The sequence below is a fragment of the Pristiophorus japonicus genome, chromosome 1 (assembly GCF_044704955.1).
Source record: "Pristiophorus japonicus isolate sPriJap1 chromosome 1, sPriJap1.hap1, whole genome shotgun sequence".
NCBI lineage: Eukaryota > Metazoa > Chordata > Chondrichthyes > Pristiophoridae > Pristiophorus > Pristiophorus japonicus.
This window is the reverse complement of record NC_091977.1, coordinates 309,679,551-309,695,529: the sequence shown is the minus strand read 5'-3', so window position 1 is coordinate 309,695,529 and position 15,979 is coordinate 309,679,551. Positions and strand designations below refer to the sequence as shown.

Genomic DNA, 15,979 nt, shown 5'->3' with positions numbered 1-15,979 from the left:
AGGATTCTCGCAATAATAGAGCATAATGATCAGACTGAAGGATCATTATTATTGATAATAATTAAAGACTTGAGAAAACAGTCGGTGCAATTCCGGATGTGCCCGCTGGCGGCGCTGCGGTACCCCTGCCACTGAAACTGGCGTGACCTCGGGGGCGGAGTCTAATCGTACCCCGTGGGACCATAGCCAATCACAGGCGCCGTTTCCCGCCGGCTCGACCAATGGGAGCGGCGTCGCTCTGTCAGCAGCCAGGCGGAGGGCGGCAAGATGGTGGTGTCGCCGCTGGTGGAGTTGGCGTCGCTGGAGAAGACGTTAGGGCTGAGGAAAGGGAGCAAGTTGGGGCACAGCCAGGGCGACAGGACGGTGAGCAAAGAGCCCGGGAGCGCCGCGTGCGGGGCAGAGGAAGAGAGAGAGAGAGAGAGAGAGAGAGATATGGGATGGGAAGGCAAGGCAAGGCGGAGGGTTGTAGCCGGCCCGGCGGTATCCATGGTGACTGGCGCGGGCGGAGTGCCGGCCCGGACCGGCTCGCGGGGAGTGGGCAGGGATCTCCCTGTCGGAGCGCGCTCACTCCAAGTGCACGTGCTCCGTGCCAGTCGTGGCCCAGTGGGCAGCTCACTCTGAGCAGCTTGTGGGTTCGTCTCACTCCAGTGACGAGCACAAAAATCTAGGCTGACACTCCCAGTACAGTACCGAGGGAGTGTTGCACTGTCAGCTCTCTGAGGTGGACGTAAACGATCCTATGCCACTATTTCGAAGAAGAGCAGGGGTGTTATCCCCAGTGTCCCGGCCAATATTTATCGCTCAATCACTGAAACAGATTCTCTGGTCATTATCACATTGCTGTTTGTGGGAGCTTGCTGTGCGTAAAATGGCTGCTGTGTTTCACACTTCAAAGCTATTTCATTGGCTGTGAAGCACTTTGAGACGTCCGGTGATTGTGAAACGTGCTATATAAATTCAAATCTTTCAGGAGTAATGGGGAGAAACTGATGGAAGCTGTCACACCCCAGACTGCATTATTTACTGGCGCAACATCTGCAAGTTATTTTCAAGGTCATTATTGCCTCCAGCGGTAATTATGTGTGCACTTCACATATTGATGCGGCTCGTGTGTGAGGTGTTAACATCAATATTGGGATATCTCTATCAACCATGTGAGTATTTTCTAACATCTTAAAATGTATAACTTCAGCTGCATCACTTGATGTATTTTATCTGCCTTTCTCTTGTACTCTTGGATGTTTATAGAATCATACAAGTTTACAGCATGGAAGGAGGCCGTTTGACCCATTGTATCTGTGTCAGCTCTTTGTTAGATGTAATGATCTGTGCCTCAACCAACAAAAACATTCAAAGCTTTAATAAATACAAAGAATGCTGGAAATCTCAGTGGGTCAGTCAGCATCTGTGGAGAGAAAAACTGAATTAAAGTTTTGGGTCAATGAACCTTCGTGAGAACTGCCGAATGTTTGAAAAGAGTACATTCTTAGCACTGAAAAGGGGAGGGGAAGAAAGAATAAAAGGGAATGTCTGTGATGGGGTGGAAGGCAGAAGAGATTAGTGAGACAAAAGGGATGATCAGCTGAATTGAAATGGTAATGAGCGGTTAGAAAAAGGTTAATCTGGATAGAATATGAATGACATGGTAATGACCAGCTGCCATTATAGACAAAGAAAAAAATAAGATGGTGGACAAGGGAGCCAAAGATGGCCAGAGGTTATGCTTTGAAATTGTTGAACTTGATGTTGAGTCCAGAAGGTTGTAAGGTGCCTAAATGAAAAATGAGGTGCTGTTCCTCGAGCTTGCATTGAGCTTCATTGGAACAGTAGAGCAGAGGACGAAGATATCGGAGTGGGAGTGGAGTGGAAAGTTTAAAATGACCGGCGACCGGAAGCTCAGGGTCACACTTGCAGACTGAACGGAGGTGTTCAGCAAAGCGGTCACCCAATCTACGCTTGGTCTTCCCAATGTAAAGGAGACCACATCGTGAGCAGTGAATACAGTATATTAAATTGAAAAGTACAAGTATATTGCTGTTTCACCTGGAAGGAGTATTTAGGGTCCTGGATAGTGGAAAGGGTGGAGGTAAATGGGCAGGTGTTGCATCTCCTGCGCTTGCACGGAAAGGTGCCATGGGGAGGGGAGGGAGTGCTGGGGGTGACTTCAGAATGGATCAAGATATCGTGGAGGGAGAGGTCCCTTTCGAATGCTGAGAGGGGAAGATGTGATTGGTGGTGGGATCACGCTGGAGATGGCGGAGGATGATCCGTTAAATGTGGAGGCTGGTGGGGTGAAAGGTGAGGACAAGAGGAACTCTGTTGTGGTTCTGAGAGGGAGGGGAAGGGGTGAGAGTAGAGGTGCGGGAAATAGAATGGACACGGTCGAGGGTCATGTTAACCATGGCTGAGGGGAATCCTCGGTTGAGGGAAAAAGGAAGACCTGTCAGAGGCACTAGTGTGAAAGGTGGTGTCATCAGAACAGATGCAACGGAGACAGAGAAACTGGGAGAATGGAATGGAGTCCTTACAGATTGCGGGATGGGAAGAAGTGTAGTCCAGGTAGCTGTGGGAGTCGGTGGGCTTATAGTGGATACTGGTCGAAAGTCTATCCCCAGAAATGGAGACAGAGAAGTCGAGGCAGGGAAGAGTCAGAGATAGACCATGTGAAGGTGAGGGAAGGGTGGAAATTGGATGCAAAGTGAATGAATGAAAATTTTCGAGTTCAGGGTGAGAGCAGGGAACGGTACTGATAGTCATGCAATGTACCGGGGAAAAAAAGGTCAGGGAGGGGACCTGAGAAGGACTGGAACAAAGAATGTTCCACATATCCCATGCAAAGGCAGGCAGAGCTGGGACCCATGCAGGTTCCTACAGCCTTTAATTTGGAGAAAATGAGTGGAGTTAAAGGAGAAGTTGTTCAACGTGAGAACAAGTTCAGCCAGGCAGTGGTGGATGGGGACTGGTTGGGCCTCTGCTCGAGGAAGAAGCAGCGTGCCCTCAGTACATCCTGGTGAGGGATGGAAGTGTAGAGGGATTGGACGTCCATGGTGAAAAGGAGACGGTTGGGGCTTTAAGTCTGAAATATGGCTTTTCAGTCAATTGGATGTCCGACACATGTGGAAACTCATCACTATGTTTGAGTGCTACTAACAAATTCACAGAAATAAAGTTTATTTTTGTTTGCTACAGAGTGATATTCTTTCCCTGCTTACCCAAGTCCAGAGTGCTTATAAGAACATAAGAAATAGGAGTAGGCCGTTAGGTCCTTCGAGTCTGCTCCGCCAATCAATTAGATCATGGCTGATCTATCTCAACTCCACCTTCCTGCACTATCCCCAAATTCCTTGTTCGCATTAGCAAAGCACAGCTTGGGGACTGTCCCCGTGCCCCTCCCCACCACCCCCCCCCCCCCCCCCCCCAAATGTGCTGCTGGTGTTTAACCAACAAAAATCAAGAAGCCTACCAGCGTCAAGAAACAAAAAGGACCTTCTCTAGACCCATCTTTTGTTTCTCATTCCCACCCCCTTTTGCCTTGCATCATCCCTTTTGCCCTTTAAATCACTTCTGCCCTATCCATTTTCTGTTTATATTTTGGATTTCCAGCATCTGCAGTATTTTGCCATTTGTATTAATGTTTATAGGCATATTTATAGACTGAAATACCCCACAGGATACATTGGTTGTTTCTGTGAGCAAATGAAGTGGGTTAAGAGGGACCATAAAAGGATAAATGATGCATGGCCAGTGAAGGAATTGGCCTGATGGGTTCCATTCCATGATTCATGTGCCGTTGAATCATCTCCACCATGCTATTTGTTGATTGTGAATAGAAATGAGGAAAATAGTTCATTTGATATATTGTACAAAATAACATGCAGGCAGAGAGAAGTGGGGTCACTAACCAAATGAGGAAGCCCTGGATCATTTGCTGGCCTAAAACCGGGTCACATTACAAACCCACGGCCACCTATATATTGTATAGCTGTGTGTAACAGTGTTATTGTGTGCACAGAAGGAACTGTCCACACTAAAAATTGAATTATTTTTTTAAAAACTACCTTTTTTAGATGATTTCAAGGCCGTATTTATTTTGGGGGCTTTTCAAACATGAGCAATGTTTAAGCAGAATATCATCCAACCCTCGCAATTAGACAACTGTCTTGTAATTTCTGTAAGGAGTTCATTGTTCCCGCTATGCAATCTTTTTAGACTGCAATTGCCCTATAATCTTCTGTAAATGATTTCCACGTGCAGATTATCCAAATTAAAAAGAAGTGGTCTGAGAGGGAGGTTGGGACATGTCCTTATTGGAAGTATTCCCCCACGGTGTGTTGAAAAAATGGATCTTCAAAATAAAAAATACCAACCCTTTTATACCCAGCCATTGCCTGTTTTCCCGTGGTCAGGCAGTTCTGCATTGGCTTCCCAGGAGGGGGCGTCACTGCCCACACTGGAATCAGCGGTTCCATTCGGTTCCTCTTGTCAGTGGGATCACCAGAGCAACGTAGCAGCAAGAAGGTTTGATGTGGCCGGTCTCCCTTGGGGGTAAAGTTCTGGTATTTGTTAAGGTATATATTTTTATGAACGAGTATGTCTCTATATACATAACGGGGATATTTTGAATAATGTGTGCTTCCCAAGACTTTCCTTCCCAGTTAAAATAATGAAAAGGTCCCAGCTCTCTTTAATCGACATTTACTTGGAAGTTCCCCATTTCCGCCTAATGTTTCACTTTTAAAACTGAAATGAGGAGGAATTTCTTCTGAGGGTTTTAAATTTATGGAATTCTCTGCCCCAGAGAGCTGTATAGACTGGGTCATTGAATATATTTAAGGTGGAGATAGACAGATTTTTGAGCGATAAAGGAGTAAAGGATTATGGGGAAGTAAGTGGAGCGGAGTCCATGATCAGATCAGCCATGATCTTATTAAATGGCGGAGCAGGCTCGAGGGACCAAATGACCTACTCCCGCTCCTATTTCTTATGTTCTTCACTCTTGGGATGTAATGTCGGAGGTTTTCCAGTGTAATACAGTTTTGTGTAAAGAAATCACTCGTTTTAAGTGCATAACTTCTGAAAGAATTGTTATTGAGTAAGTATTGAAATAAAAATAACGTAATTTAATGGAATATAAAATAACATAGGTTATAGGTATAAGGCCATGTCTCAGCAATCAGTTTATGAATTGCTTCAACTCTACTGATGGCTTCTGACTTGTTCTAAGCCCCTCTGGTTAGATTACACGAACTCCTCCAGTTATCTCAAGTTCTGAAGTATATATGGACTTTCAAAAGGCATTTGATAAAGTACCACATAACTGACTTATTTGGAAAATAGAAGCACATGGTATTAAAGATTCAGAAGGATTTGTATCTCTTGGGCATGTAGTTGAATACAATTAACTATGAAATAGTTAGTCTGGGAATAAGGAAGCAGAAGAGGGAATATGTGCTGAATGGGAGAGTACGCATCGGGAAAGAAATCCGGCGATTGTAGTGAATAAATTAATGAAACCAGCAGCAGAGTACTTGGTCTCCATTTGTTATATTGTGTTGTGTTAGTAGAGGGATAGAGTACAAATTCACTGAGATGTTGCTTTGGTCAGACTGTGCAACGTGAGTTACACATCATGGGAGAGTATTACTGCCCTTGGAAAAAGGCACAGAAACGAGCAACAAATATGATTCTGCATTTGAGAATGTTTACCATGCTGCTTTAGAAAACAGTATACTTAAAAATGATCTACAGGGTAATTGATTTCAAGATTATTTATTTTTCATAATTTATGAAGGGATTAGATAAAATTGATCTAAATAGATAGTATAAGTGGGAGTCAAATAATTACCACATACAGTAGGAGATAGTTGGAGGCATTTCAAAGCAGATTGATGACTAGGAGGAGGGGAAGAAAGAGGCTTGTATCATCCTGTGCCTAAAAATGTTTTGGTGGGATATATGGGTGGGGTTCACTGGAGGTGTGTGGCTACTTAGCAGTTGTGGTAGGGACGGAGTGATGTTTTTTCGCACACAATCTTATTTTCATGGCTATGAAAACTCATTGGTAGGAACTGAAAATAAAGGTCCATGCTAAAAAGGTAAATAAATGCAAAATCATAGAAATCTATATTATATCACAATGTACAAATACTCAGCATCGTGTCTCTTGCTGGTAAACAATATTCTTGCAAGTTATTTAACTTGGTTTGGAAACTGCAAAGCACTATGAATTATACCGGCTTATTTATGCATTCAATCAGCAAGAATAAGGGAAGTGCATCGCAATAGTTACATTAGCAGTTGCTATAGACATCTGTGGCTGACATGGAGACTCAGGAGCAGAGTTTGTGGTGACTTTTATTTTCCTTTCCTGCCCTTGGCCAGAAACGAACCCCACCCAAGAAAAATGTGACAACACCCCTTTTACGTGTTGTTTATTATTTCCTCTGCTGTGGAGTTGCTCAAGATCAAAAATAAAAATAACATTTGTGCCTGTTCCTGTAACTGCCTCTATGTTTGTGTCTCTGCCCACAAACACACAGTTTCACTGTCATTTACAATTTTGTATTCTATTCAATTATATCGGAAAGGCAGGTTGTGGACTTGAAGGAAAGTGGTTGGTATTTGTATAGAAACAGTGGGACAAGAATTGCGGTTGGAGTCTTCCTGTGGACACGAGCCTCCGACCACCGAATACGATGTGCACCTACCTGAAGTCCCTGCTCACATGGAGAATTCCGTTTTGATCCGGCAAAGTCCTGGGCAGCGAATTATGTCCTGCTGCTCAAGAATGCTGCGCGCACACGCAAAGCCTGTGACTTTGTTGGCAAATAGTAGGCCCACAAGACCTGTCAAAAAAATTAATCTGACCAGGCCACGCCCCTGATTTTCTTCAACTCCAGTCTTGTATGGAGCTGCCTTTACTATGAATTCAAATACCCCCCAAAAACAAAAAACACTTTCAATAAATTTAAAAAACACATCTCTTATTTACGATTAATAGAAATTAAATGTTTTAGAAAGACATCAATTTTTTTGAATTTTTAAATGTTCTAATACAGGTAGTGTTTAAAGTAAACTTACTTTAATGGACAGGGTTTTTAATATAAAAATTATATAACATTTTTTCTACCTTTTTTTTTTAAAAACACTTACACTGGTAAAAGCAGGCCATACGCTTGCTTTTACCAGGCGTAAGAGTTTTAAGGACATTCGCTGGGCAGGAGTTGACCAAATAGCCCAACTCTCCGCCCATGCATGCGCAGTGAAACGCCTAAACCTGGAACTTGCGGGGTCTCCATGCGCACATTGTACGGACCTGGAGAGGCTGCAATTTCAGGGCCAATGAGTGCACGGTTTAGGCTGGGCCTATTTTGTGTTGCCGTGATTTGTTATAAATGATAATCTGGAACTGCTGCTTATTTAATGCTGTTTAAGAACAATTAGAGATTTATTATCTCTCGAGTAAACACTCGGAACCATGATCAAGCAGTGGAAAATTGTGTCATTCATGATTAGTTTAGTTTGTTTACTGCCTCAGTGTTATCTCTAGGGTTTCAGCAAAGCATGATCTTGGCCATGTGAAGTATCTACTTGAACTAGGAGGCATGCATAGTCTAAAAAATTAGAGCTAGGCCTTTCAGGAGTGAAGGTGGGAAACACCTGTACACGCAAAAGGTGATAAAAGTTTGGAACTCTCCACAAATGGCAGTTGATACTAGATCAATTATCAATTTTAAATCTGCGATTGGTTAACAAAAATTATTCAAAGGTATTCATCATCTTGGGCAGTCCCCTGGAGTCGAGGATGACTTGCTTCTACACTAAGGTAACTGATGAGACCAATGTAGGCCAGGTCCCGAACTTCATTTTAAAGGATGGAAGATGCCTGTGCGTGAATTCTTTTAACTGTGCGGTGGCCGTTGCACACCACACGGGCTTGACAGAGCAAGGTCTTGGTCCAATGGCATGGGAATCCAAGACGATTGGCAATCAGGCTCTGCTGCATAAGGGATATGGGGCAAAGGCAGTATGTGGAGTTAGATCACAGATTAGCCATGATTGCATTGAATGGCAGAACAGGCTCAAGGGGCTAAATGGCCTACTCACGTTCCTATATTCCTTTTTTATTAAAAAAGGGCCAACATTACAATTAAAGCTTTTGTCTTTCCGAGGATGAAATATTGATGGTGTGGGAAATTTAAGGTAATACATTATTAGACCAATCCATATTCCCCCCCCCCCCCCCCCCCACAAAAAGAAAATGCAGATAGTAATAGAAATAACCCCTCATCCATTGAATTAAGTCTTTTTTTTTCCTGTGGTGTATTGATACGAAGGTGATCAATAAACCGAGTGGCTCCTATGCATACATTAAGCATAAAGTCCTATATGGTTTCATCAGCCAGCTATAAATTATCCATCTGATCTGTATATCAGCTGTCATTGTCTTAAGACATTGTACAGGTACAAGAATATAAGAAATAGGAACAGGAGTAGGCCATCCGGCCCCTCGAGCCTGCTCCGCCATTCAATAAGATCATGGCTGATCTGATCATGGATTCAGCTCCACTTCCCCGCCCGCTCCCCATAACCCCTTATCCCATTATCGTTTAAGATGTCTATTTCTGTCTTAAATTTATTCAATGTCCCAGCTTCCACAGCTCTCTGACGCAGCGAATTCCACAGATTTACAACCGTCTGAGAAGAAATTTCTCCTCATCTCAGTTTTATTCTAAGAGCATGCCCTCTAGTTCTAGTCTTCCCCCATCAGTGGAAACATCCTCTCTGCATCCACCTTGTCAAGCCCCCTCATAATCTTATACGTTTCGATAAGATCACACCTCATTCTTCTGAATTCCAGTGAGTAGAGGCCCAACCTACTCAATCTTTCCTCATAAGTCAACCCCCTCCTCCCCGGAATCAACCTAGTGAACCTTCTCTGAACTGCCTCCAAAGCAAGTATATCCTTTTGTAAATATGGAAACCAAAACTGCACGCAGTATTCCAGGTGTGGCCTCACCAATACCCTGTATAACTGTAGCAAAACTTCCCTGCTTTTATACTCCATCCCCTATGCAATAAAGGCCAAGATTCCATTGGTCTTCCTGATCACCTGCTGTAGTGCATACTATCCTTTTGTGTTTCATGCATAAGTACCCCCAGGTCCTGCTGTACTGCGGCAATCTTTCTCCATTTAAATAATAACTTGCTCTTTGATTCTTTCTGCTGAAGTGCATGACCTCACACTTTCCAACATTATATTCCATCTGCCAAACTTTTGCCCACTCACTTAGCCTGTCTATGTCCTTTTGCAGATTTTTGTGTTCTCCTCGCAGATTGCTTTTCCTACCATCTTTGTATCGTCAGAAAACCTGGCTACGTTACACTTAGCCCCTTCTTCCAAGTCGTTAATATAGATTGTAAATCGTTGGGGTCCCAGCACTGATCCCTGTGGCACCTTCATAGTTGCCAACCCGAGAATGGATCATTTATCCCGACTCTCTGTTCTGTGTTAGTTAGCCAATTCTCTATCCATGTGAATATATAACCCCCAACCCCGTGAGCTTTTATCTTGTGCAGTAAGCTTTTATGTGGGTTTTTTTTATTCGTTCCAGGATGCGGGCGCGCTGGCAAGGCCAGCATTTACTGTCCATCTCTAATTGCCCTTGAGAAGATGCTGGGGAGCTGCCTTCTTGAACCGTTGCAGTCCATGTGGTGAAGGTATTCCCACAGTGCTGTTGGGGAAGGCGTTCCAGGATTTTGACCCAGCGACAAAGGAATGACGCAATATTTCTAAGTCAGGATGGTGTGTAACTTGGAAGGGAACTTGCAGGTGATGTTGTTCCCATGCACCTGCTGCCCTTGTCCTTCTAGATGGTAGAGATCGCAGGTTTAGGAGGTGTTGCTGAAGAAGCCTTGGCGAGTTGCTGCAGTGCATCTTGTAGATGGTACACACTGTAACCATGGTGCGCCAATGGTGGAGAGAGTGAATGTTGAAAATGGTGGATGGGATGCCAATCAAGTGGGCTGCTTTGTCCAGGATAGTGTTGTGCTGCTTGTGTGTTGTTGGAGCTGCACTCATCCAGGCAAGTGGAGACTATTCCATTGCACCTTGTAGGTGGAAAGGATTTGAAGAGTCAGGAGGTGAGACACTCGCCACAGAATACCCAACCTCTGACATGCCCTTGCTGCCACAGTATTTATGTGGCTAGTCCAATTAAGTTTCTGGTCAATGGTGATCTTTAGGTTGTTGATATTTGACTGACCCATCCTTTTTGATTTTCATTTATAAATGGCTTTTTTAGTATTGCACTGTAGATAAATGCTTCATTATATATTCTTTCTAACTTTGCAGATCCCTGTTCTACAGACCAATAATGGGCCTGGTTTAGTGGGGTTGACTACTATAGCATCTCATCTCGTAAAAGTGGCCAAAAGAGAGGCACTCTTGGGAAGTACAGCTGAGAAGAGTGCTATCGTTCAGCAATGGCTCGAATATAGAGTGACTCAAATAGACAGGTGTACCAATCAAGAGGATATAAGAATGATTTTAAAGGTAAGGGTTATCTTGAGTTCTGAAGAGATGGGTGTGAATGAAAGATTTTCTACGATTTCCTTTTTGTTTGAGATATTTTGTCCTCTGTCTCAATCGGCCTTCTTGAGCTACATGTCACTTCTGCCCAGAGGTCAAATGATCTGCTCGAGATCGGAAGTAGCCAGTAGCAGGCTTGGAACAATGGCCTGAGTTTGACTGCCCCTCGGATTGTCTTTTTTTTCCTCTCCTCCCTCACACCACTTTCCATACTAGTAACTTTACTCCATGTTGTTTCTGGATTGCTAAGCCTGTAAACAACATCTGACTCCTGAACTTGTGGGTAAATCGTACAAAATACTGTACTGTGAATTTCTAAACTAAGAATAATCTGGTCATTTTTTTTTTCTTGGAACCAGCTGTCTGCACGGAAGTGGTGTGTGATTAGCTTTGCACCGCACTTGTTGGAGCTGTGACCTCTTTCAGTCAAAAGTATACGTCGTTGAAAATGCAGCGTGATTACTTTTTGATATGTACCCAAATGATAGGTGACACATCCTATTGTCTGCACAGTGTCAACTGAGATTTATTTAATCTGTCCCTTTGCAGAAGAAAAGCCATGTTTTATTTTGCTAGTGATATATGGGGCAAACATTTCAGCGTTGACTCATAACTTTCAATCTGTGTCTGAAGCACTCTTTACTCCATAGTTTTCTTGCGATAACTTGTACCTTTGCTATGGGACCAGCTAAATAAGGATCCTGGATTTAGCTGCCGTTTCCTCAAAAAACAGTAAATATATTGTTGGATGACTTTGTTTTAAGGTATTTTCTCCTCTTTGAATCGTTCTGGACTATGCACACTTTTTTGGGAGGGAAGTGGGGTGGTGGGGGTGAAGTAATTTTAATGCTAGAATTTGTTATTCTATGTAATCTGGGTTTGTGTGTTACTATGGTGACCTCTGCCTACCTACTGTAACAGAATTACTGTCATTGAATGATGTAGCAGAACTGTTCCAATAAAGATTGCAAAGTTTAGACATGTCTTGCCTTTAGACACACAACGCCAAGTTTTGAGCACCACCTAATATATTTTCCTAATGGATCATTTTGGAAAAGGGGGCAGGGATTTCAGGTTTTCCTTTTTGTAAATAAAGCAACCCATTTGGGGTAACTCGTGGCAAGACTTAAAAAATAACGAACTTGTTTTTATATGCTGCTTTTCACAACCTGGGACACCCCGAAGCTCTTTATATTAATCCGTACTGTCCATATTGCATGTTTTTTAATTGTCAAAAGTGGACTATAGTTGAATGGTAGACTTTACATTTGATATGCACATAAATCTAGCGCACACAGCCTGCTTTTTAAAACAGGAAATGCTGGAAATACTCAGCAGGTCAGGCTGTGGAGAGAAAAACCGAGTTAACATTTCAGGTCGATGGCCCTTCGCCAGTTCTGAAAAAGGGTCACCGACCTGAAAAGTTAACTGTTTCTCTCTCCACAGATACTGCCTGGCCCGCTGAGATTTTCTGTTTTTATTTCAGATTTCCATAATCCACAGTATTTTGCTTTTGTACATGGAGCCTGTTGATTGGCGTTTCCCAAAACATCCAGTACCGACAGAGACCTAGAACTGAATTAAAGCAAACTTCGCTGTACATACCTTGGGTTTGGTCTTGCATCAAGTCTTGCATGTCATCTGATTCATTTCATAACATTATAATTAAATCACCTATCCATTATTCTGAGGAACTTTCCAAAGACTCTCAATTATTTCATTAAAAAAATCAATGATGTATAACTATGGACTATTGTCTATGCATCCATAACAGTTCTCAGTACTTAAGTTGATGACTTGAATAAGGCCTATTCCTTTACGTAGCTGTTGCATTTTGCATAATTTGCAGTCCAGTCATTACTGTATACCACTAAGAGCCTGGTGGGGGCATTGCAGTGCTATTTAGCAGTCATTATTCTCAGCAGCAGCAGCAACACTGCCACCAGCGCAAGCTTGGTGGTATTACAGGCTTTGGTTCTCTCTTTGGCTGCAATGTAAATGCATCTAAGTGATTTTTAAGCCCAGTATGTTTGATCTGTCCTTTACGGGGGGTCTTCAGTTTCGTCAACATTCTGTGTTGCAAGGCCCGGTCAAGCTAGGTGAGGAGCTGACGTCAACATTCTGTGTTGCAAGGCCCGGCCAAGCTAGGTGAGGAGCTGACGTCAACATTCTGCCTCCTCCTGGCTTGGGTGACTAACTTGATTTGTTGTGTACAGCCTCCCTCTACTATTTTTTTTTGTTGTAGGAACTCAATTGTTACCTTGAAGATAAAGTATACCTCGCTGGAAACTGCTTCACGTTAGCAGATATCATGCTGTACAATGGTCTTCATCTTATTGTGGTAAGTGGTTTGTAGAGCCTTAGAAACAGTACTCTTGCACTAACTTAACATCCTCCCGGGTAAGATTTTAAGAATTCTGTTTAAATACTGTGGAACATTGACTTATTCTAACAAAATATGAGTGTTTTTTAAAATCCTTCCTGTTTTGTACCTAGATAATAAAAGCTTACACACTTCAATTTTTTTAAATACCCAAGAATCTTTGATTGTCAAGCATTGGTTGCCTCTAATTATTTTTTTTGGTGCATGGTCCCTTTAAATTTGCTGCACGGCTGCGCATACGCAGTATTTTTTCCAGCAGCTGGTGAGTGGCCTGCGTGGGACCTCCTGATTGGTGGGCGGCCATGCACCTTGGGGGTGGGGGGGAGAAACAATGTTGCAAAGCTAAAATGGTGGAATGGAGCCAACGTTCCCCATTAAGTTGTGCAGTGGTCTGGAGGTCCCGCGCAGGCCACTCACCAGCTTTTGCCTGGGAGAAATCATGCATGCACGAAAATTTAAATGGGCCACACAGCCAGTTAAATGGACGGCGCACAAGGGAACATTGAATGTGACTCAACTCAATTGGTGTCCTCCATTTTACATATTGGATGCTTTTTGCTGTTACTTGATTTGGAATCGAGCATTGTTCTCGAGTCATGATTTTAAAATCTCAGCAATCCTTTGCAAATATTGAAACACCCAAGGCCCACTGTCCTAACTTCAAAAGGCAGTATTATTGCAGAAAATGTGTCTAAACAGCAACTAAAGTAGCATGCTAGCAAGTCAACAAATACAGAAATCTCATGTTGCAATATCTCCCCTTCCTGCACCTCATCCAGTTAAACCAAATAGCTGACTACACCCTTGTTTTAACCATTTTTAGACCTACCCATATCAGTACAGCTGATAATGTGCTCTACGGGTTAATTCTATACAATTGATTGTGTAAGCAAGAGGAATGTGGAGCAGTTGATCTCGTACAAAGCACAACTATGTGTGTGGGTTACCTTATATGTTCATGTAAAATGTGGCAGTGTAATTCAACAGAACATTTCAAATTATATTGACGATACCTTGTACAACAAACTGTCAGGTTCAATGCGTTAAACAGTTCAATGGGGCTGAAATTCCAGTCGGAGGCTTCCCGTGAGCAATTGCCTCCGACCTGAAACATTTAACAAATTTTCCTGGTGGTCCGGGAGGAGCCTGCAATTCCATTGGGGAAGCCGCCTTCCTGCGCTGCGAACCGCGCTCCCATCTTTTTTATATCAGTGAGTAACTTTTAACATTGTTGTTGCCAATTTAAGTGTATCTAAGGGGGTTAAGTCATGGCAGGAGTGCTCGGTCGGGTGTTATGCTCCTCCTGTACCATGTGGGAACTCGGGGACACTTCCGGTGTCCCTGACGACGACGTGTGCGGCAAGTGCATCCGCCTCCAGCTCCTGACGGTCCGTGTTGCGGAATTGGAGCTGAGGGTGGATTCACTCTGGAGCATCCACGATGACGTGAGTAGCACGTGTAGCGAGTTGGTCTTACCGCAGGAGAAGGGTCCACAGCCAGATAGGGAATGGAAGACCAGCAGGAAGAGTAGTGCAAGGAAGGTAGTGCAGGGGTCCCCTGTGGTCATCCCCCTGCAAAACAGATACACTGCTTTGAGTGCTGTTGGGGGGATGACTCATCAGGGGAGGGCAGCAGCAGCCAAGTTCATGGCACCGTGGCTGGCTCTGTTGCACAGGAGAGCAGGAAAAAGAGTGGGAGAGTGATAGTGATAGGGGATTCAATTGTGAGGGGAATAGATAGGCGTTTCTGCGGCCGCAACCGAGACTCCAGGATGGTATGTTGCCTCCCTGGTGCAAGGGTCAAGGATGTCTCGGAGCGGGTGAAGGACATTCTGAAATGGGAGGGAGAACAGCCAGTTGTCGTGGTGCACATTGGTACCAACGACATAGGTTTAAAAAAAGGGATGAGGTCCTACGAAACGAATTTAAGGAGCTAGGAGCTAAATTTAAAAAGTAGGACCTCAAAAGTAGTAATCTCGGGATTGCTACCAGTGCCACGTGCTAGTCAGAGTAGGAATCGCAGGATAGCGCAGATGAATACGTGGCTTGAGCAGTGGTGCAGCAGGGAGGGATTCAAATTCCTGGGGCATTGGAACCGGTTCTGGGGGAGGTGGGACCAGTACAAACCGGACGGTCTGCACCTGGGCAGGACCGGAACCAATGTCCGAGGGGGAGTGTTTGCTAGTGCTGTTAGGGAGGAGTTAAACTAATGGCAGGGGGATGGGAACCAATGCAGGGAGACAGAGGGAAACAAAAAGGAGGCAAAAGCAAAAGACAGAAAGGACATGAGGAAAAGTGGAGGGCAGAGAAACCCAAGGCAGAGAACAAAAAGGGCCACTGTAGAGCAAAATTCTAAAAGGACAAAGGGTGTTAAAAAAAAAAAAACAAGCCTGAAGGCTTTGTGTCTTAATGCAAGGAGTATCCGCAATAAGGTGGATGAATTAACTCTGCAAATAGATGTTAACAAATATGATGTGATTGGGATTACGGAGATGTGGCTCCAGGATGATCAGGGCTGGGAACTCAACATCTAGGGGTATTCAACATTCAGGAAGGATAGAATAAAAGGAAAAGGAGGTGGGGTAGCATTGCTGGTTAAAGAGGAGATTAATGCAACAGTTAGGAAAGACATTAGCTTGGATGATGTGGAATCTATATGGGTAGAGCTGCAGAACACCAAAGGGCAAAAAACGTGAGTGGGAGTTGTGTACAGACCTCCAAACAGTAGTAGTGATGTTGGGGAGGGCATCAAACAGGAAATTAGGGGTGCATGCAATAAAGGTGCAGCATTTATAATGGGTGACTTTAATATGCACATAGATTGGGCTAGCCAAACTGGAAGCAATACGGTGGAGGAGGATTTCCTGGAGTGCATAAGGGATGGTTTTCTAGACCAATATGTCGAGGAACCAACTAGGGGGGAGGCCATCTTAGACTGGGTGTTGTGTAATGAGAGAGGATTAATTAGCAATCTCATTGTGCGAGGCCCCTTGGGGAAGAGTGACC

At 43.8% G+C, this 15,979-nt stretch overlaps 1 protein-coding gene across 1 annotated transcript in view; it reads left to right on the top strand.

Annotated features, from left to right (window-relative positions):
- Window positions 1–235: 235 nt before the first annotated feature.
- Window positions 236–15,979, top strand: part of eef1e1 (eukaryotic translation elongation factor 1 epsilon 1) — a 28,409-nt gene continuing 12,665 nt past the window's right edge. The window contains exons 1-3 of the mRNA XM_070873488.1: window positions 236–363; window positions 10,355–10,555; window positions 12,837–12,932. Coding sequence (XP_070729589.1) covers window positions 268–363; window positions 10,355–10,555; window positions 12,837–12,932 — 393 coding nt within the window. The 5' untranslated portion in view covers window positions 236–267. The remainder of the gene's footprint in view (window positions 364–10,354; window positions 10,556–12,836; window positions 12,933–15,979) is intronic.